General features: G+C 38.7%; 1 protein-coding gene across 1 annotated transcript in view; it reads right to left on the bottom strand.

Moving 5' to 3' along the window:
• MTA3 (metastasis associated 1 family, member 3) overlaps window positions 1-23,476 on the bottom strand; it is a 217,310-nt gene that overhangs the window by 29,287 nt on the left and 164,547 nt on the right. The window contains exons 11-15 of the mRNA XM_011978218.1: window positions 22,888-22,946; window positions 16,744-16,865; window positions 13,175-13,326; window positions 12,115-12,337; window positions 1,873-1,959 (exon numbers count right to left, since the gene is read on the bottom strand). Coding sequence (XP_011833608.1) covers window positions 1,873-1,959; window positions 12,115-12,337; window positions 13,175-13,326; window positions 16,744-16,865; window positions 22,888-22,946 — 643 coding nt within the window. The remainder of the gene's footprint in view (window positions 1-1,872; window positions 1,960-12,114; window positions 12,338-13,174; window positions 13,327-16,743; window positions 16,866-22,887; window positions 22,947-23,476) is intronic.

Here is a 23,476-nt window from a genome sequence, read left to right as displayed (position 1 = left end):
TTTTTTTTTTTTTTTTTTTTGAGACAGGGTCTCAACTGGTCGCTTGGGTTGGAGTGTGGTGGCACAATCTCAATTCACTGCAACCTCTGCCTCCTGGGCTCAAGCGATTGATCCTCCCACCTCAGCCTCCTGAGTAGTTGGGACCACAGGCATGCACTACCACACCTGCCTAATATTTGTATTTTTGGTAGAGACAGGGTTTTGCTATGTTGCCCAGGCTCAAACTCTTAGAATCAAGCAATCTGCCTGCCTCTCAAAGTGCTGAGATTACAGGCATGAGCCACCACGCCTGGCCTATTCTGTTTTTTTGTGATCAGGAACTTTTCCATGCAAAGTGAGAAGGGGCATCTAGGAGTCAGTTCTGCCAGGGAATACAGACAGCACTCTTCAAGGACATTACCACCATTACCTAGGTCATGCCTACAATAACCATGTGACATTTTCAGGGGATATCAAAACAACTCTTTAACCCCTGAAAAATAAAGCAAGAAATGGCTGGGCGCGGTGGCTCATGCCTGTAATCCCAGCACATTGGGAGGCTGAGGCGGGTGGATCATGAGGTCAGGAGATCAAGACCATCCTAACAAGGTGAAACCTCATCTCTACTAAAAATACAAAAATTAGCTGGGTGTGGTGGTGGGTGCCTGTAGTCCCAGCTATTCAGGAAGCTGAGGCAGCAGAATGGTGTCAACCCGGGAGGTGGAGCTTGCAGTGACTGAGATTGCACCACTGCACTCCAGCCTGGGCAACAGAGTGAGATTCCATCTCAAAAAAAAAAAAAAAAAAAAAAAAAAAAAAAAGAAAGAAAGAAGGAAAGAAAGAAAGCAAGAAATAAGATAGTAGAGTAATATCAAAGAAGAAGCTTTGAGCCTCTGACTCCTGGAACATTCGGGTAAGGACTAGATAATATACCAAATTCAATTGATTTTTAAAAGAGTTGATGTCTGTAGTCTGAATATTTCATAATTATAAATCTTTCTGTCAAAGCAACTCTGAGTACATATTTCACTTTACTGAAAAAGAACTATGAGAAGCACAAAAACATGCCATTCTTGCTTCTAGGTATGTGGAAAACCATTATTTTGTAAGTTCTCTTAAAACTTTGTTTAAACAAAAAGATTATTGCATAGTAATTTTTTATACTATTCTTAATTGTGATATTTCAACATAAAAATGGAGCCATCATCTTTGGAGACTGCCAAGTCAGACGGCATGATAAAAACCAGAAAGCAATACATGCCTCCTCTTCAAAGTCGCCTTAAGCACACCAAACTATAAATATTTTAGGCTTGGCACAGTGGCTCACATCTGTAATCCCAGCACTTTGGGAAGTCAAGGCAGGAAGATCGCTTGAGGCCAGGAGTTTGAGACTAGCTTGGGCAACATAGCGAGACCCTGTCTCTACAAAAAACAAATAAAATAAAAAATTAAAACCAATAATTATTTTAAGTTATAAACCAGTTTGATCTCATTTTAATAAGTAAATCAATTCTCTATTTAAAAAGAGGTGAGGTGAGTTAGAAACAGGGGAAGGATCTGAAGAAGAATCTAAAGACTATTCATCATAAGTACTAATTGAATGCTTTTTATTTTCTTTTTCACTTATTTATGAATGAATATACATTACATTTTTATTTGATGGCTTTTTGGAAAAAGTAAATATATACCATAACTCTGTGTGTGTGTGTGTGTGTTGTGTGTGTTGGTAATAAAACTTTCTGAAACAAAATAAACTGACTATATAGATAAAGGTATCCAATTCCAGCTATTTGAAGGGCCTGAATTAGTTTAGGTATGTCATTTAGAATGGCCAAATACCTATAATATTCAGAAATTGCTCTTTGAAATTTTCCTCTATTAGAAAATACCCACCTAAATACCCAATGATACATGCCAAAGGTTTCCTAGTGCTTTTGCTTTTCAGTGGACTTCCGGATAGTTCAGCATGTCTGTCTGCATCTGAGGAGAGAAAGAAACATGGAGATAACCAATGAAACAGATTTCTCTAGCCAGACTACACGCACCACAGAAATAAAGGTACAAGTAGAAAACAATACAAAATAGCCACCAGATTCCTACATAATTTCCTTTTGGGCCTGAGAAAACGGTTTCTAGTTCTGGTTCCCAATTTCTAAATGGGATTTATATAAAATAACATGTAATTTTTAGTAGTAGTATTTTGAGACGGAGTCTCGCTCTGCCACCCAGGCTGGAGTGCAACAGCGTGGTCTCAGCTCACTGCAACCTCCACCTCCCGGGTTCAAGCAATTCTCCTGCCTCAGCCTCTTGAGTAGCTGGGATTACAGGTAAGCACCACCATGAGGGGCTAATTTTTGTGTTTTTAGTAGAGACAGGGTTTCACCATGTTGGTCAGGCTGGTCTCGAACTTCTAACCTTGTGATCTGCCCACCTGCTCACGCCTGTAATCCCAGCACTTTGGGAGGCCAAGGCGGGTGGATCACTTGAGGTTGGGAGTTCGAGACCAGCCTGACCAACATGGAGAAACCCCGTCTCTACTAAAACACAAAATTAGCTGGGCATGGTGGCACATGCCTGTAATCCCAGCTACTTGGGAGGCTGAGGCAGGAGAATTGCTTGAACCCAGGAGGTGGATGTTGCGGTAAGCCAAGATCGTGCCACTGCACTCCAGCCCGGGCAACAAGAGCGAAACTCCATCTCAATAATAATAATAATAACAATTTACATGCAAGAGATACAGACAGCACTCTTCAACGACATTACCACCATTATCTAGGTCATGCTTACAATAACCATGTGATGTTTTCATGGGCTACCAAAACAACTCATTAACCCCTGAGAAATAAAGCAAAAGAAAAAAAAGGTACCAGAGCAATATAGAAAACACGCACTTTAAAGCCCCACATGGGTATAGCTAATGCACATCCAACACACTCACACTTTTTTATTGCGTGTGCCCATCTCAGAAATATGCTTCATTTCTAGCCATGGCATTTCTGTATTATAGCAGAAATAATGGCTGTAAAGCGCAAGGTGGAATCAGTCTTAATGTAAGATTGATTTGACATGGAAGATAAATGACAGCTGCTAAAGGCAACAAACTTGGCCATCTCTGACCTAGGTGGGCCATACTTGGCCATCCCATCCCCACGTGAAGGCTTAACTCATCTTGGCGAAACTCAATTGTTAGACTAGGGATTTGCAAGAGTAATAATGGGCCATTTGGTTTTATCACTGGTTTTCTACCCCTGATCAAGCTATGTCATTGGTGCTGAGATTTAAAAGGCTACCTGTGTGCAGAGTATTTCATCCAACAGTCAGAATAATAAGAAACTGTGAGGATGGGTATTAGCTAATCAAAGTTTTCATGATGCTCATTATACCCTATTGTAAGACACTTTCAGACAAAGAAAATTAAAGCATACAATACAAACATTCTGTGTTTTAATTAGTTGTCACTTGGAAGAGCAGATGTGCAAGACAAAGGGACAAAACGTGTACTGAAACACTTTAATATTGTCATAAATATTAACAGAATCACTTTAACTTGTTTGATTCTACTATGTTTACGCCTTTTCCCCACCTTCAAATATTTGACAAAAATGTCCTACAGGTTTTCTGATTTACTGAAGAATTTTTCCTTTTGCAAATGGAGACATTTCTGGGCATACACATACGGAATTTCCTTTGATATCCATAGGAATTATTTGCTCTACTAGAGTTAAAATGTGCAAGTCTGGAACTTCAAATAATTTTAAGTAAAAATTAAGTTTTTATGAGCTCTAGCCCTTTCACAAAACAAACTGTTTGGAAAATTATTAAACAGAAGATGGAAAAGAGCATTAAAAAAAAATTCTCGTTGTGGTTAAAAAAAAACACAATGAGATACCATCTCACACTAGTGAGAATGGCTATCATTAAAAAGTCAAAAAATAACAGATGATGGCAGAGAAAACAGAGGTTGCGGAGAAAAAGAAATGCTATACACGGTTGATGGGAGTGTAAATTAGTTCAACCATGTGGAAAACAGTGTGGTGATTCCTCAAAGAGCTGAAAACAGGACTATCACCCAACCCAAAGGAATATAAATCATTCTATCATAAAGACACATGCATGTATATGTTCATTGCAACACTACTCACAATAGTGAAGACATGGAATCAATCTAAATATCCATCAATGATAGACTGAATAAAGAAAATGTGGTACATGTACACCATGGAACACTATGCAGCCAGAAAAAAAGAATGATATCATGTCCTTTGCAGGAACATGGATGGAGCTGGAGGTCACTATCCTTAGCAAACTAATACAGTAACAGAAAACCAAATACTGCATGTTCGCACTTATAAGTCGGAGCTAAATGATGAGAACTCATGGACGCACAGAGGGGAGCAACAGACACTGGGGCCTATTGGAGGGTGGAGGGTGAGAGGAGGAAGAGGATCAGGAAGAATAACTAATGGGTACTAGGCTTAATAATTGGATGACGAAATAATCTGTACAACAAACTCCCTTGACACAAGTTTACCTATATAACAAACCTGCACATGTACCCCTGAACTTAAACGTTAAAAAAATAAGTTTGAAAACATTAAAATAGACAAAGCACATACTGCAGAGAGCCTAAAACAATCAGGAATCTGAATATATAGCCCCTAGATATCAGCTAATTATTATGCAACCACTGACAAGTATAAATGATCCAATTTCTTTTCTTCCTATTCAGTTGATTTCCATGAGAAAAAATAAATTACTAAGCTATGAAGCTTTTCACCTAATGTAGAATAATAGTGAAGATACAGGTGGAAATATAATGAACATATTGTGGAAGAGTAATCTAAACACTGGAAAGCAACCCAAACCCTGTAAGGATCAAATGCCTGCCAAACCACTGAGTTAACACTACATAATTTCTTGCTAATACTACTGATTCACCTGAAATTCAAGCTATATTTGGGATGAGGACAAGACAAATTTTTCTTTCTTCTCTATTAATAAAATAAAGCTGGAATGAGTCATCTTGGTTATTTCCTCAATGTCTTGACAAAGGCAATCACTGTATTACTAGTAATAAGATTTGCTTTTTATTCCAGTCTATACGGCCCAAAGGAAAACTGCCTATATGGCAGCAATTGGTAGACATTGATGGCTCTTATCAACAAATCCATCAGAGAGGTCATCAACACAATTCCCAAAGAAGTTTCATTTTAAACTATATTTGCTTCTAATTTCTCATTAAAAATAGTAGGATTAATTATGTGATGTTCCAAGTGACAATTTGCATTACAGGGTATCTCTGAGCGGGAGATCAAAGCTTTTTAGAAAGATGCATATTTCACTAATCCTCATTATATTTTACAGAAAGTTCCAGCTACTCAAGAGGAGGAGGAGGGAGGATCCCTTGAGTTAAGAGGCTATAGTGAGCCATGATCACGCCACTGCACTCCAGGCTGGGTGACAGAACAAGACCCTGTCTCAAAAAAAAAAAAAAAAAAAAAAAAGTAGTTGGTGGCAAGAATTATGTCTCAACTGTGAAAAAATTACAGTGAAAAGATTCTAGGACTGCCTTAGTCACTCTTCAACATAAGAAAAGTTGTAGCCATTCAGTAGGAAAAATACGGTTGGCCCTGAGGAAATAGCCATAAGCAGGATTGTCTGGCCCACACTTAAGTTGGTTAGAAGGAATGCTGGGCTGCACTCAATGCCAGGCCAACAGTGGTGCCACTTGTCAGCCAGTCCTTGCTCCCAAACTACTCACCTAACTCCACTTCAACATAGAAATACACATTTGAACTGCACAGATAATGAAAGCAATCTGAGAAATGCCCAAAGAACCCAGAAGGAATCAAAACCTGTCCAGAGAGAACATCTGTATCTCACTCAGGTCACTTGACTGGTCACAAGGAATACATCTTTAATTTCCTAGAGCAGGGGTCCCCAAGCCCCAGGCCTCAGACCAGTACTAGTGGTAGCAAGTCAGGAACCGGGCGGGACAACAGGTGAGCAATACTGCCTGAGCTCCGCCTCCTGTCAGGTCAGCAGCATTAGATTCTCACAGGAGCGCAAACCCTATTGTGAACCGCCACTGGAGGGATCTAGGTTGCCTTCTCCTTATGAGATTCTAACTAATGCCTGATGATCGAAGTTGGAACAGTTTCATCCCAAAACCATCCCCGCCCCCACCACCCAGTTTGTGAAAAAATTGTCTTCCATGAAACCGGTCCCTGGTGCCAAAAAGGTTGGGGACCACTGTCCTAGAGGATGATCTATATTTCCTTGGGGTTAACCTAGAAATACATTATTATGCCGGGTGCGGTGGCTCATGCCTGTAATCTCAGCAGTTTGCGAGGCCAAGGTGGGCGGATCACCTGAGGTTGGGAGTTCGAGACCAGCCTGACCAACATAGAGAAACCTTGTCTCTACTAAAAACACAAAAGTAGCTGGCCATGGTGGCGCATGGCATGCCTGTAATCCCAGCTACTTGGGAGGCTGAGGCAGGAGAATGGCTTGAACCTGGGAGCAGGAGTCTGAGGGGAGCGGAGATCTTGCCATTGCACTCCAACCTGGGCCACAAGAGCAAAACTCCGTCTCAAAAAAAGAAAAGAAAAGAAATACACTATTACTTTTGTTGAAAATCATGCTTATTTTTCTGTAATGTTTTGGAAATACTGGGGGCAGTGAGATAGAAACCCTGCAATATACACACAGAATTCACAAAAATATCCCACATGTGCATTCAAGACCCCTGTCAAGATAAAACTATCAGTAGAGTTTGCTTCTAGAACTGGAAAGGTATTTTTAAAGAAGCCACAAAACCGATTAATTTTTTTTATAAATTCAAGTATTAATATGTCTTTTTAAAAAAAAAATCTGCTTGGCAAATACATCATAAACAAAGTCAAACAGCAAACGAGGAACTATTTGTATCACATATCACAGATTAAGAACTAACTTTGTTAAAATATAAAAAGTTCCCACAAGTCAGTAATACCACCAATAGAAAACTGGCCAGGGGAAAAACAGTTGACAGAAAAGGAGATAAATGGTTTTCAAATACAAGCAAAGATTTCTATCTCATCCAAAACGAGAAATGCAAGCTAATATAACATGTCATCTGTCAACTAGTCACAGGTTTCAAAGATGGGTAACACTGCCAGCAAAATTCTAGAGAAATAGGAATTGTCTAGATGTTGTGAGTGGGACTGTGAATTGCAGTTTTTCTAACGGCAATAAAACTACACCAAAATTCAAAATGTATGCTCCTTGGTCCCAACTTTAACTTTTAGGGAGCTATCTTGTAAGGCACATTCCCATTTTATCCATCAGTATGAAATGATATCTGCATAAGGACATTTGTTGCAACATTATTTATGATAGAAAATGACTGAAAATAACTTAAAAGCTTTTAATAGGGAACTAGGTGTAGTACAACAAAATAGATTATGCAGCTGACACAAAAAGGAGGCAGTTCTCAATGCAGTGGCATGGTATGTTAAGTAAAAAGCAAGGGGCAGAGCAATATAGACAGTATGTTAACATCATATAGAAACAAAGAATAAACCTACTTAGATTCTTATAGATGCACAGAATACTTCTGGATACTTAAGGCAACAATGATAATGGTTATCACTGAATGGGGTAAAATAGGAATGAGAAACGTGATGAGATTTGTAACCACTTTTGTACCTTTCAAAAAAAATGTTCAGTATCCATTCAAAACCAAATTTTTATTAAAAATAAACTCCTCGTCTTATACCACAAGGCACAGACTAAAAAAAAATTTTAAACTCTCTACCAAAAATACCAAAAGAAGCAAACCAACTATTCTGTCATGTTTCAAGCTTAAAATTTCAGGAATGCTTATACAATCATTAACTTTAGCTGAGAAATCTCTAGAAAAATCTCATAAATTTTTCATGAAATGGGGTCTTGAGCTACCCCCAAAGTCGAATTAGCATCTTCAAACAGAAAAATAGCTTCAGGCTCCTCCCAAATAACCTCATACGGGGGAACACTGTGGCCCATTCAAGTCTGGTGCGTTATCAGCCCAAACCACTTCACTCTCTGCAAGCCACCAAGGTGCCAGGCAAATCATCCAGATTTACTTTTCCAGGCACTTTAGTTTCATCTTTGGAATGTTGCTAGTTAACCTACTTCTATTTAACCTCAGTCTGTGAGGATCCTGAGTCTCAAGTGGCGATAATCCTATGTGTATCAGGTGTTTGGATAATTCTGTAGATCTTTGGTGAAGTCTCTGAAATAATGTCTGATGGCAATAGCAGAGGAATGTCATTCTCCCACACATAGCTTTTTTACTAGGGGGAAGGTTCTTAAGAGGCAAAAAATAAAATATGGCTTTTTTTTTTTTTTTTAAATAAAATATGGAACACTTCACTAATTTGTGTGGTCATCCATGCTCAGGGCCATGATAATCTTCTCTGTATCATTCCAATTTTTAGTATATATGCTGCTGAAGTGAGCACGATGTCCAAACTTGGTATTTTATAACCTTGCTGTTGGGCCACAAATCTTAAGAACACAGTAGGTTTCCTTATGCAATGAAGGATTTTGGTCTACCAATCCATTTTTAATAAGCACTATCTACATGGTAGAACTGGCTCAAGTATTTTATTAATGTTAGTAACTTTTGGCATGGATTTATATATTCACATATAAAGATCTATTATTAAAATAATATTTAGGTATTTGGGGAAATTGGTTTAAAAAATACATTTTTCATAGTGAGGCCCCATCTCTAAAAAAAAAAAAAATTAACTAACCAGATATGGTGGGCCACACTAGTCCCACCTACTCAGAAGGTAAGAGGATCACTTGGGCCCCAGAGTTCAAGGCTGCACTGAGCTATGATGGTGCCACTGCACTCCAGAGCCTGGGCAACAGAGCAAGACCCTGTCTCTTAAAAAAAAAAAAAAAAAAAAAAAAAAAAATCCTATGTATGGATGAGGAGTGGTAAATCTTCCCACCCCTTTCCCTCAGCCTCCCAGTTTCCCTTCCCTCAGATGTCATTACTATTTACATATTCTTTGAGATATTTTATGAATCTGCAAAGACCTTTTCTGTTTTTACTGTATGCTTTAATCCAGGTTTAAAAAGCTCCCATTTCTTCACTTTTATGCAGTGTCATCCCATAAACTGACTATGACACTGGCTGTGATGGTGCTGCCATGGCCAGAGACAATCGAAGAGCTCAACATCTACAGTGCTTGGAAGAGTCTCAAGCCCACAGGGAAGAATTACTTTCCCAAAATAATAAATTATTCTAAAATGCATTAATGAGAACTCTTGATCCATCAATATTTTGAGAATAACAATCTTCTGCCTTATCTGAAAGTACATTCACACTGCATCACAGTGATTCTTAACTTTCTGCAGGGTGGAGGAGAGCCTAACACTGCCTTTGAGAAACTAAGGAAAACTTACTGGAAAACACACACACACACACTCTCCTATACACTCCCAGTAGACCACAGACATGGTTGCCTATGGACATCAGGTTATTAATACCTAATCACCCTAACAAGCCAAGATCAAGACATCTGCTGAAGAGGTTGTAACAAGGTAAGTACAAGAACAGAAGAGATGATAGCATAATCAATTAGATGTTAGGAAAAGTTCATTAATTGCTTGTCTGAAAAAAAAAATGAGTAGATGGCTGCTGAAACACTCATTTTAAATCTTAAGGTAAAATTATTTGAGAATCTGATTATGTAAAACTCAATGACTGGTGAAGCTAAATACAAAACAAAATAACATATGCTCTCTGAATTTCATCCAGATAAATGACTGCTCTTTTATTATTACTATAATCTATATGCTTATAGAAATAAAATACAGATAACTTAATTATGATCCCTTTTAGCTGCATGGCCCATCAGTTGAGAAAAAAATTAGAATGAGATAAAAGAAAAATATACTTCATTGAAGAATAAGCAAAACAAAGATAATGTGCAAATTAACTGAAAATTAACACACAAGCCCTGGGGAAACAGAGCTTCCTCAGCAGCCAACTGAGTTGGTGATGGTTTCTCTTCTACTCCTAGGACAAAGATGATACTGGATCCCTACCCATTTTAAGGGAAAAGTCTCATTCATTTTCATTCTTAAATGTTTCACTTTTTAATTATTTTTTTATGCAGAGTCTCACTGTGTCTCCCAGGCTGAAGTGCAGTGGCGTGATCTCGGCTCACTGCAACCTCTGCCTCCCAGGTTCAAGTGATTCTCTTGCCTCAGCCTTCCAAGCAGCTGGGATTACAGGCATGTGCCACCACGCCTGGCTAATTTTTGAATTTTTAGTAGAGATGGGGTTTCACCATGTTGGCCAGGCTGGTCTCGAACTCCTGACCTCAGGTGATCTGCCCACTTAGGCCTCCCAAAGTGCTGGGATTACAGGCGCGAGCCACCGTGCCTGGCCTTCACCATTCTTTTTATTTAAAAAATTATATAAAAATGTGTTTTAAATGAGCTGAACAATTTAGAATATAAATATTTCCAATTCCCCAAATGGGAAAGTGTTAACTAAGTCCATGAGGTCTCAAATGCTAGCACAAAACCTAAATATAAGCCTAAACTCTCAAATATACATGAATCTAATATAGTAGTTTCCCCTCCGTGGGACTCTGACATTGTTACCATTTTGTCTTTTTTCTTTCTTTCTTTTTTTTTTTTTGAGACGAAGTTTCGCTCTTGTTGCCCAGGCTGGAGTGCAATGGTGCTATATCAGCTCACTGCAACCTCTACCTCCTGGTTTCAAGCAATTCTCCTGCCTCAGCCTCCCAAGCAGCTGGGATTACAGGCGCCTGCTACCACGCCTGGCTAATTTTTGTATATTTAGTAGAGACAGAGTTTCACCATGTTGACCAGGCTGGTCTTGAACTCCTGACCTCAGGTGATCCACCCGCCTTGGCCTTCCAAAGTACTGGGATCACAAGCATGAGCCACCACACCCAGCCCTCAATTCCCTTTACAAAGCATTTTTCTTCTTATAGAGCTATTACTTAAGTTTTAAAGCCTTTCAACTATTCTCCTAAAAATTACCTTTAGGAACAAAAAATGGTTTTTTTAGTCATCGTTCCTTTTATTGATATCCTCTTTAAATCAAAGGGGAGCTTTTCATAATAAGAGAATTCTTAGAATAGCTTTAAGATTTCCTAACTGTTAAGCCAAACAGCAAGTTTTCTCATCTCTTAAGGAACAAAAGCCACACAGGTCTAACATGCTAGCCTGGAATGTGACTCCAGAGCGAACATATTAATTATACACATATTGTCAGAGACATGGTAATGACAAAACAATCTACAATTCATGGATACATAGGATCTCTGTGCTAACAAAAATAAAAATAAAAAAGATAAGCAAGACCAAATGTGTTGAAAATAAAAGTTATGTAAATGTTATGTGGTGATATATATGATACACGATCATGAAATGGAAACCAAACTGGACAAACAGCCTGCTCAACCATATGTTTAGATGCTAGCTTAAGAAAACGAAATGTGTACTTTCAGAAAATTCACGCAGAAATCAGTTTAAAGTTTACTTATAATTTGCTAGACCTTCTAATAAATATAGTATTTGTTATGAAGCACTGGTGAATTTCCATAATGTTGTATGACAATTGTAAAAGGTTCATGGGAAAAACAAGATTTACAAAGACATACGGTCTCTAATTAGTGTAAATTGGCAAATTTTATTTAAACCTAATGAATCCATAAGACTGGACTGTACTGTCTCAATTATGGAGTCTCATTATAACAGCATCCTAAGGGGTTACATTGTGGCACTACCTAAGAGGTAAAAGTGCTTCAACAGGGCTCTGTAGGCAACTCCATCACAAAACCCCACGGAATAGGATCACCTCCCACCAATCTTTTGCTAAGCACTACTCTCTGGTAAAGAGTACAGAAGTTTCAATGTTTTGATTTTTTTTTTCAGGTTGGCATGATACAAATGGCAGCACACAAAAACAATGTTAAAAAAATAAACCAAATAAAAGGCTGTACACAAGAACTTATGTTTATTGCAAACAAACAAACAAAAAAAAAAGGAAAGAGAAGAAAAGAGAAAATGGTCAGAAGCACAACATATAAGGTTAAGAATTTAAAAGCATCTTACATTCTGCCCTAATGGCAGCATAATTAATAGCAACAAACGGCCGTCTTGCTGCCTGCCGTAGCCGGAGGGTATTTTTGCAGACCTGGCGAGCAAATTTTGTGAAATATGTAGTATGAAGGAAGAAAGCTTGGCGGGTCTTCACTGCAGACTTTGGACTCCCAGTATTTCTAACTGGCATTCCCTGCATGGCCTGGCGGGATACGTGACTTCTAACACGAGGGTCCTGCAAAATCAGAAAACAACAAACACTCAAAGAAATGAACTTGCCCAAACGCATTACTGTTTGCATCACGCTCAAAAGAAAAGTGCAACTTTTAAATCTTTCATGAAGCATCTATAACATCACTTGGTGCACTACGTCTAAAAGAATTAAAGTGTGCACTTTTGGGAAAGAGGTGGGGAGTAGAGAAGGGAACTGTGGAGAACACTGTACTATTGTACAGGAATCCATAATAACATTAACAATAGGTAGTAAGAAACTGCCAAGGGGGGTTAACTACACTTTTTTTTTTTTTTTTTTTTTTTTTAAATTAAGGAGTCCTGAAAGCCTGTCAGCACTGAAAAAGAGTCGTCACCCACTGGTAAACACAGATGGTTGGCATCTTCAATCTATGAGGATTTTACCAAAATCACATTTAAACTGTTGTTCACCTCAAGATTCAGTCCATACTTCTTATCCCTCCAAAATAGCCACAGGGAGAAAAAATGCTCAATTTGCATTTATGACTTTATGTAGTAAGACACGCCTTCAACAGAATGTAAAGGTTACACAAACTGTTTTCAAAAGCAATTAAACATTTAATTTGTAAGCTCTCTACTTATGCTAACATCTCCCACATTCATTGTTTTTTTTTGTCTGAGACCATTATTCTGAATATCTGATAAAATTTAATTTCTCCCTGCTTCTCTCCACACCTACCCTGAATATTGTAGTGCTATGTTTACCTACAAAGGTAGCTTTCTTCATTTTTTAATTATCCTATACTGTACTTCTGTTTCCAAGGAATAATCAAGCCACTTAAAAACAGGACATTTTTCAACACTAAAAAGACTACTGTACCTCTGTAGTTGGGCTAGGAGATAACTTCTCTTCTTCTGACTGGGTGGGCATTTTCAAGCCTCCATATTTTTTCCAATAAAGCCAACAAATTGCACATAATCTACACTGCATATTAGGTGGGCCCCAGGAATACCACTGGTGAGACTGTGTAGCTAAAGCAGAAGAAAAACAAGAAAAATAAGAAAAAGGCTATTTAATTTGTAACATCAACACAAAATAATCAAATATTTAAAAAATACTTGTCATGCTTAGTTTACAATGTTATTGTTCCCAGCTTACAAGTCAAACATAATAGTATATTTGTGTTTTTTTAATACTCAGAATTCATTAAACCAACTTATTTCTATCATTATATAAAGTGCTTGTGGCCCTGTTAAAGCTATTAAGTGAAGCATCCTGTATTATGCATTTTGCTGCCAAGGGAGTTTTTGTTTTACTGATTAAAAATACTCTATTGTGTATGTTTCTGGAAATAGGTTCTCAAAAATATATTATTAGTAGTATTTTAAAAATCTGGGGCTGGGCGTGGTGGCTCTCGCCTGTAATCCCAGCACTTTGGGAGGCTGAGGCAGGTGGACCACGAGGTCAGGAGATCAAGACCATCCTGGCTAACATGGAAAATCCGTCTCTACTGAAAATCCAAAAAAAATTAGCTGGGCATGGTGGCACGCACCTGTAGTCCTAGTTACTCAGGAGGCTGAGGCAGGAGAACTGCCTGAACCTGGGAGGCAGAGGTTGCAGTGAGCTGAGATCATGCCACTGCACTCCAGCCTGGGCAACAGAGTGAGGCTCCATCTCAAAAGAAAAAAAGAAAAGAAAAAAAAAGAAAAGAAAAAAAAAAAAAAAAATATATATATATATATATATATAAAAAAAAATCCAGGTTTCCAAACCCAGGGTTGAGACACCACTCCAGGGATTATTTAAGGTACTCAGGGAGGTCCCATTGATAAAGTCAGGAATCTAATAAAAACAGGTATCTGTCAGCCAGGTGTGGTGGTAAACTCCTGTAGTCCCAGCCACTACAGAGGCTGAGGCAGCAGGATTGCTTGAGCCTGGGAGGTTGAGGCCACTGTGATTCCACCACTGCATTCCAGCCTGGGTGACAGAGGGAAGTGGGGAGGAGGAGGGGTTTGGGGAGGGGGAGAGGGATGGAGAAGGGGAGGAGAGAAGAAAGAAACAGGTATCTGTTTCACACTACTTTATTTTAATCAATAGGCAAAATCCTTATTTTAAAATCTCCATTTATGGACAGAATCCCTTTCAAGACTCTAAATCCATATGAAGCGAGCATGGGCAGATGACATCACAGCATGCTTGAGGCCTAAAACTCAGATGATTTAACAGCTAGCTGAACACTGCAAGCTTGTGTTAGTTTTTGTTTTGTAGTTTAAATTACTGACATGTGACATTTAAAATATACACGATAGATCTGAAGTTTAAGAGAAAACACTGAGGTTGAGATATTAACTGGGTGCATAAAAAATTGCAATTCTGTAGGTCTGCCTTAAAATATTATTTCTCTGACCTGTAAGTTACCTTTATCAGACTGTTCAAATGTTCAAACAGCACATCAAGATATCAACTAACACTTCACAAACCAATGTGAAAAAGAGAAAATACAGAGACCATTATATTCATGTTTATTGGGAATAACACTGTACACCCATCATGTATTATTTTTGGAGGATTATTATTTTAGGCTTTTATTTGTGTAAATATTTTAGGCCTGTTTTAGGCTTTTATTTATACAAATAAATATTTTATACAAATGAAAGCCTAAAAGCCTTTCCTCCTATAATTTAGAACTAATAAGTCATTAAGACACAAATTTTAAAAATCTTAAAACATTAAGCTATGAATCTATTTTGAATTCTAAATATAAAATTTCACTTAAAACATATGTTTTACGTAAACTAATCAATCCATGCACATCATTTTAATAACTGTCAATAAATGCCTTTCTCCTTAAATAACTCAAATTCAACTGGAAAGTAGGTATCATTTAATAAATAGAAAACATCAAGTTTTACCTCTCTATAAGGATAAATCTTACATTAAGATACATTTTATCATGGAGATTAGTAATACATGAGTCTAAAGTAAGTATTATAAAATAAAAATAGCTTACTCATCATGCACACACAAAAATAATAGAATAATCATTTAAGGGGATATACGTGAGTGTGAAAGGGGTTTGCAAGTTATTTATTTATTTATTTATTTATTTGGAGACGAAGTTTCACTCTGTCGCCCAGGTTGGAGTGCAATGGCGCAATCTCAGCTCACCGCAACCTCTGCCTCCCGGGTTCAAGCTATTCTCCTGTCTCAGCCTCCTGAGTAGCTGGGATTACAGGTGCACACCACCATGCCCGGCTAATTTTTTGTATTTTTAGTAGAGATGGGGTTTCATCACATTGGCCAGGCTGGTCTCGAACTCCTGACCTCAGGTGAATCATCTGCCTTGGCTTCGCAAAGTGCTGGGAGCCACAGCGCCCTGCCTGCAAGTTAAAATTAAGCCACTACCATTTGTCTGTAGGATTCTTTTTATTTTCATTTAAATATACACGAACTTCGAAATCCAAGAAATCCCAGTTCAAGGTATTTATGATGCTATCCATGTAAAAGCCTGACTAAAGAATTTTTTTCCACAAATTGTTTCCCTTTGTGCTCCCATGGTCAAAAAAATTGTTAAACACATCCCTATGTACCATTTCTATGAATTCAGCAACTTGGCTCACACCTTCCTTGGGATCAGTGGACGTAACTGTACTCATAGCTGTCCCTCATTTCTATGTCCTTCCTGGAGACAGTAGGCTACATGTACTCTCAAAGAGCTACTAAGAACCCAAAATGGGGCACCAAGTAGGTTTTCAGTAAACATTAGTTTCCTTCCCTCTCCCATCCCAGGCTACCTTAACTGGAAGGAAACAGATGATAATATCACCAATGCCCCATTAAGATATCGTATCCTTGCTTGAGATTTAAAAGAAACACATAAAGTCTATCAACTACCTAACAGTTCACTTCACCAACCCCATTTAACACCATGGGCAAATAAAATACTGCCAGCATAGATAAATACAGTGGGATCCTGAGGTCAAAAGCAAGTATCATAGAATAGCATTTCCCAAACTGGTGCGCTGAGGGAACAGCAGCTTATCCACACAGAGGCCTTTCCTACAGAATTACTTGGAGCTTTAATGTGTCAAAGTATACGGAGAAACTCCAAAAGGGGATTTGGTATGCATCGTGGGACCACAGCTTCTGCAAAGCTGATATGACTCTAAACACAACTCAGCAAACACTGCTATGAAATAATCAACAAACCATAAGAGTACATCAAAGGAACTCCAACGCCTAACTTGAGTGTGTGCTATGTAATAAGGATTCAACAAACAGTCCCTCTGTTCCAAGCCAAAGGTAAGGAGGGGCATCTGCTCATTTGGAGGAGACACACTTCTGCTTTCCAAGGTACACTGTACTGACCTCAGGCAAATCCCAGACGCTCACACCCCATGAGTCATAACAGTTCCTGATGCTTAACTGACCTGCTGGAGAAAACTTACCATAGCAGCTCTCACAGGCTCTCCCTAAAAGAGGATTCTGAGGCTGGAACGTGGTCCCCACAGCTCCATTCACAGCACCAGGCTTCCCATTACTAGTGGATATTTGGTTGGGATTTGGTTTGCTGCTTTCAATGAAATTAAAATAAGGTGATAAAATGATTTGTACAATAAGGCAAAAAGCTCTATATCATTACTGATTTACCTTCACTATTTAATAAACATAAACAAACATTTTAAAATGTGTGGTGAAGAAGAAATAAACTGGTAAAAGCAAGGTGTTAAAATGAACTCACACTACTCATCTTTATAAAACAAGTCTATGTAAAAAGGAATCGCTTACGCCTGACATTCATGAAGTAAATACTGTCCCATCTCTTTTCTGATCCGAATACAATTTTCTTAAAACATCCTCTGACACTTTTGAAAGAGACAAGTTACTGTTTATAAAGTCTCCCAAGAAAATAATTATTTGGATCAAACAAATTAACTGAAAGGCAACATGGCTGTTGTCACTGTCCAGTTTCTGCTGCTGGTGTGGGGGCTGCTGGCTACTGCACTCCAGCTCTCCAGGGAGATGCACAAAAGCCACACGCTTAGCAGATGCTGCGGGGTCAACAGGGTCCATCTCCAGGTTACTTAGGACTTCAGGAGCTTCTGGCCACTCATGATGACCACTCTTATTACATCTGAAATTTTATAAGGAATATTACATAGCATTTGAAATTTTAAAAACCAGTAAAGGTATTTGGAGGTTTTCCTTTTTAAGAGAGTATTTTTTTAAGAGGAGAAAAGAGAGGCGGGAGGATGACTTGAAGCCAGGAGTTCGGAGACCAGCCTGGGCAACACAGTGAGACTCTGTCTCTACAAAAACAAAAACAAACATTACCCAGGCATAGTGGCATGTGCCTGTAGTCCCAGCTATTCAGAAGGCTGGCGTGGGAGCATCAATCACTTGAGCCCAGGAGTTAGAGGCTACAGTGAGCCATGATCATGCCACTGTACTCCACTGCAGCCTGGGCAACAGAGGAAGACCCTTTCTTTTGGGGAGCAGGGAGGGGAAGAGACATCTACCATAAGTCGATATGCAAATTTCACAAAGACCAAGTCAGCAGAACCATTAATTCCTTAGAAACACGTAGCCCAGATTATCTTGGTATTTCCCAGGCAAACAAGGCTAACTTTTCCCCATGTATGATAGGCTAACTCTCCCACTGCTTATAAGCTGTGCCCAAGAACACTGCACAGATATACATAGTACGTTCTCAATAAATTCATAATTCCTTTAACGTATTCAGTGCCTAATAAATAAAAGTCTCTGACCTCAAGGTGCTTTCATTCTAAATGACTTTTTGTGTTTATTTGCTAGACAGAAAATAAGCAAAATGAATTAGTAAATTATTTATCGAAAATGAATGCTGAATGGCTAAATGCAGATTATATGCTGTCTTCCCGTATCTACTGACGCAACGAGACCTCACAACTATCAAGACAGCTGAAGTCAGAGTTGACTCAAGGTTTCCCACTTTCCACAATTCCATTCACCTGTTAAAGCCTGGTTTGTAAAGCTGGTCTGGCCTGACAGCAAAGACCCTAAGATTTCCTTTTGGTATTGTTATTACAACTATCAGGTGACACTCCCACCACTGCTACCAGAAGGAATCAGTTAACCACACTGTGTGCACTGAGGTCTCTATTCTATAAAATAGGACTATTATTTACACTTCTAACCTGTGTCAGCAATGTATGTTAAAGACAAATTGGTTTGTTTGTTTGTTTGAGACGAAGTCTCGCTCTTGTCACCCAGACTGGAGTGCAATGGTGTAATCCTGACTCACTGCAGCCTCCACCCCCAGGTTCAAGCGATTCTCCTGCCTCAGCCTCCTGAGTAGCTGGGACTACAGGCACCTGCCACCAATCCCGGCTAATTTTTATATTTTTAGTAGAGACGGTGTTTCACCATGTTGGCCAGGCTGTTCTCAAACTCCTGGCCTCAGGTGATCCGCCCGCCTCAGCCTCCCAAAGTGCTGGGATTACAGGCATGAGCCACCATGCCTGGCCTATTTATTTTGTTTGAGATGGCGTTTTACTCTTTCACCCAGGCTGGAATGAAGTGGCACGATCGCGGCTCACTGCAACCTCCGCCCCCCACAGGTTCAAGCGATTCTCCTGCCTCAGCCTCCCAAGTAGTTGGGATTACGGGCTCCCGCCACCATGCTCAGCTAATTTTTGTGTTTTTAGTAGAGACGGGGTTTCACCTTGTTGGCCAGGCTGGTCTCAAACTCCTGACCTCAGGTGATCCACCCACCTCGGTCTCTCAAAGTGCTGGGATTACAGGTGTGAGTCACTGTGCCCAGCCAACAAATTGGTTTTTAAAAGACATTTTTCTTTTTTTTGAGGCAGGGTCTCACTTTGTCACCCAGGCTGGTATGTAGTGGTGTGATCACCACTTACTGCAGTGTTGACCTCCTGGGCTCAGGTGATACTCCCACCTCACCTTCCCAAGTAGCTGGGACTGCAGGTGTGTGCCACCATGCCTGGCTCTTTTCTTTTCTTTTTTTTTTTTTTTGGTAGATACAGGGACTCTATGTTGCTCAGGCTGGTCTTGAATTTCTGGGTTCAAGGGATCACCCCACCTCAACAGGTGTGAGCCACCATGCCTGACCTTTAATTTTTTTTTTTTTTTTTTTTTGAGGCAGGGTCACCCAGGCTGGAGTGCAGTGGCATTACCATGGCTCACTGCAGCCTCAACCTCTCAGGCTCAGGTGATCCTCCCACCTCAGCCTCCCAAGTAGCTGGGACTACTGTCACACACCACCATGCCTGGTTATAAAATACATTTTTTAAAATGTATTATTTATTATCTGTCTATCTACTTAATTTTTTTAGAGACAGGATCTCACTCTGTTGCCCAGACTCCAGTGGCATGATCACAACTCACTGCAGCATCAAACCCCTGGGCTCAAACAATCCCCCCACCTCAGCCTTCCAAGTAACTGGGCCTACAGGCATTTGCCTCCATGTCTGGGTAATTTTAAAATTTTTTTGTAGAGATGAGGTCTCACTACTTTGTGCAGACTGATCTCAAACTCGTGGCCTCAAGCGATCTCCCTGCCTCAGCCTCCCAACCTGTTGGGTTTACAGGCATGAGCCACTGTACCTGGCCCTAAAACATATTAACATATTTTAAATCAGATAGAAGGTGTTTCTCTTCTTATAGTTTTCAGGTGAAACTACACTAAGTGAAAAGTGGCGATTTAGAATGACTAGCATTTTCAATAATATACAATATTCCTTTTTTTAAAAATCTACTATATATAGATAGAACTGATTTCCCCTTAGGGTCAAATGACTGGACAGAGGTTTCCCAGAAATATGAAAATTTCTGATATTTAACCCAGGGCTAAATATGTGTGTTGAAAAAGAGCTAACACAAATGTACAGTTAAGCTGCCTTAAAAAAGAATGAGAGCAAAGTTCATTGCTCAACTGAATCTAGAACGTTATTTGATTGAATACATCGCTTGTCTTAATGTTAATCACAAAAGGAAAACAAGTGTGCCAAGACTGCATACAGACATGTGAATCACATAAAATATGTTCTGCAAAACCAGGTACCTACAGATTAATTCCCAGGGGACAAATGATTGATGTCATTGTGACAATCTGTGACTGTAAGCAAACATTTTTAACGTTTTAAAAGACACATTATATGAAATTGCCCTTTCTTTTATCTGATGCTCAAATCTCCCCTCACTCCCCTCATCTGTGTTCCAGATTCCAGCCCTCCTGCCCTCTAGAGAACACTGTACACTCGCTCTCTCATCTGCTTGTACCTCCTTGGCTCATATGCAGCAGTGCTCACCATGCCAATAAGATCACCAATGATCTCCATGTTATTAAATTCCTTGGCTATTTCCCACCAGCATCCAACACTGTTAAATCTCTTTCCCCCTCCTTGAAACATACTCCTCTTTTAGCTTCTGTGATACCATACTCACCTAGCTATCCTTGTTTAGCTTATCATATTCTATCTGATCTATAAATACTGGATTTATTCAAGGCTAAGTCAAGGCCCTTTTCTTATTGCTCTCCCTCAGAAATCTTATCTATGGTTTCAAATATAATTACTGTATGCTGATGAAGCTCAAATATGTATCTCTAGTCCAGACTTTTCCACACTGAGTTTAAGACCAATACATCCAGTATTTGGTGACAGCATATTGAACAACTCTTTTCCGATAAACTCAGAATGACCTAACCTGATTCTCTGCCAGTTTCTGAGCTTAACAAATAGCATGGTAACCCACGTTACTGTGCCAGAAACCTAGGATTCACACTAGACACTCCCTACCTGCCATAAAAGTCAGCCACCTCCAAATATCACACCATTTCCAGAGTTACTACTCCAGGTCAAGCTAGTGTTATCTTTCCTCTCCAAGAACTTCATAACTGGTCCCCCTGCATCTACTCTTAGTCCTCTTCCTCAAACCATTTCCCAACATATAGCAGGTGATCTTAAAGTGCTAACCTGACCATGACTCTTCATTGTTTAAAATCAATTTCCACTATTTATGAGAACTCCCAGGTAACATAGGGAGACACTGTCTCTACAAAAAAATCAATTAGTCGGGTGTGGTGGTGCATGCCTGTAGTCCCAGCTACTTGGGGGTGCTGAGGTGGGAGGATCACTTGAGCCTGGGAGGTTGATGCTGCCGTGAGCCATGATTGCACCGTTGCACTTAAACCAAGGTGACAGAGCAAGACGACCCCATCTCACAAAACAAAACAAAAATAAAGCAAAATTTTATTCACAAAAACAAGCAGTAGGTCAGATTTGGCTTGAGACTATAGTTTATTGATCCCTGACTTAGATTACATTGACTGCAAGGTCAAAGTAAAGCCAAATGGAAACAATTATCTGGGTTACTTGGTCAAAACTAGTTAAATGTATTATTTCATGGTGGCAGCACTTTGAAGTATAAGAAAGCTGGTATGCTTGCTTTTGAAAATCTAAGACACACGAGTATTTTATTTGAGGAGTGGCTCTTTTATAAATTCATCATATAAAATATATGATTTAGAAGGAATTAGAAAACCACTCTGCAGATGGGCTATTACAATTCTTAATAAAAATTACAGACTCTAAAAATTACATGTTCTTAAAATCAAACCAGAGTTATCTGCCTTGAGGTAAAAGATCAATATGAAAGATCACCACTCATTGTCTATGAGGCCTCCTATATGTATATAAAAACATGTATTATACAAAATATCAAAATTCCAGACCAGAAACAAAAGGCTAGTTATTAAGCAACTGTAAATAGGTTGAAGAGGGAGAAAAGGCTTGGAGCAGCACATAGAATTGTGCAATAAATTTCATTTTAATCCTAAAAGAATCTAGGATAGAACAATATACATGTGGTGCTTCATAAACCAATTCTTCCTGAACAAATGAATAAGCAAACTCTGAAAATCTCAACAGAAGAATACAGCAATTTATATTTCTTTTAAATTTTTTGCAGAAACGAGGTCCCCCAAAGTGGTGGGATTATAGGCATGAGCTACCACGCCCAGCCTCATTTAAAACAAAGCAAATGAAAAAAAAATGGCATTCATTTTGGGACGACAATGATTTCTGAATTCAAAGTATAATAATGATAGAACACTAGACACACAAAAAAATCAAAACCTCTCCATTATTTATCACACATTTACCAAGTATGGTTCTAATTGCCATTAGAACCAAGAAAACAATGTAAAAATCCTCAAATAAACAACAAACCTCCAAAGAGCAGTATGCATTACCCAAACAAAATCTATAGTTTGAAAAGCTGCTAGCTTTCTGAAACACATTTGCTTCAAATAATACAGCGTTTCATAGGTTTTCTGACACTTTCCCTGCAGCTCTGATTTGATAAAAGTATAGTATATAGTACATTTCTTCCTCTCTTCTTTAGGTTAGACTATTTCAGGTTTCTCTCACTGGTTCCTTTTTATTGTACTGGTATAATAGTAAGTCTCATGCTTTGTAGAAGAAGGAAGATACACAAAAGTTCAAATTTTGCTGAAATTGAACAAAATGACATATTCTGCAATGACAAAATTAAGACCATAACAAATATTTTAAAAGATTTCAATTACTTACTAAGTTGGGATATATACTTGTTTCAGTTTACTCTCAGCTTCTGCTGCTTTTAGACGTTTCTAATTCAAAAGATGAATAAAACATTTTACATGCAATGCCTAATTATTACTATTGTTCATTGTCTTAAAAATTCACAAGAAAATATGTATTAAAGTGTAATTCAAAAATTACAATTTTAAGATAAGCTTTTCTTTCATATGCATATTCTTAAACTGCAATAATGTCTAAGAAAAGTCACTAGGTTCTGTGGTACAATACCATTTTAGGCATAGATTTTAAAAAATAAAGCAATGAGCAACTCCATTTTCCATTCCTCTATGAGTGAATAAACAGGAACTTTAAAAAGTAACCATTTTTACTTTTCAAATTTAGTTTCTACTTTACTACTTATCTGCCTTTCTAGAAGAAAACACACACACACACACACACACACATATACTCTCTCTCTCTCTGCTTTTAGAAAATTTTCAGAGATTATTTGTTTTCAAAATCCAGGCAAGAGGAGTGACTGTGGCTATTCTAAGTAGAACTAAATAAACATTTATTCTCAAATGTTGGGAGATACGCATTAAACTTTAAACCTCAGCTG

The sequence above is a fragment of the Mandrillus leucophaeus genome, unplaced genomic scaffold (assembly GCF_000951045.1).
Source record: "Mandrillus leucophaeus isolate KB7577 unplaced genomic scaffold, Mleu.le_1.0 Scaffold190, whole genome shotgun sequence".
NCBI lineage: Eukaryota > Metazoa > Chordata > Mammalia > Primates > Cercopithecidae > Mandrillus > Mandrillus leucophaeus.
Note: the sequence above shows the minus strand (reverse complement) of the source record. Positions and strands in the feature narration are given on the sequence as shown.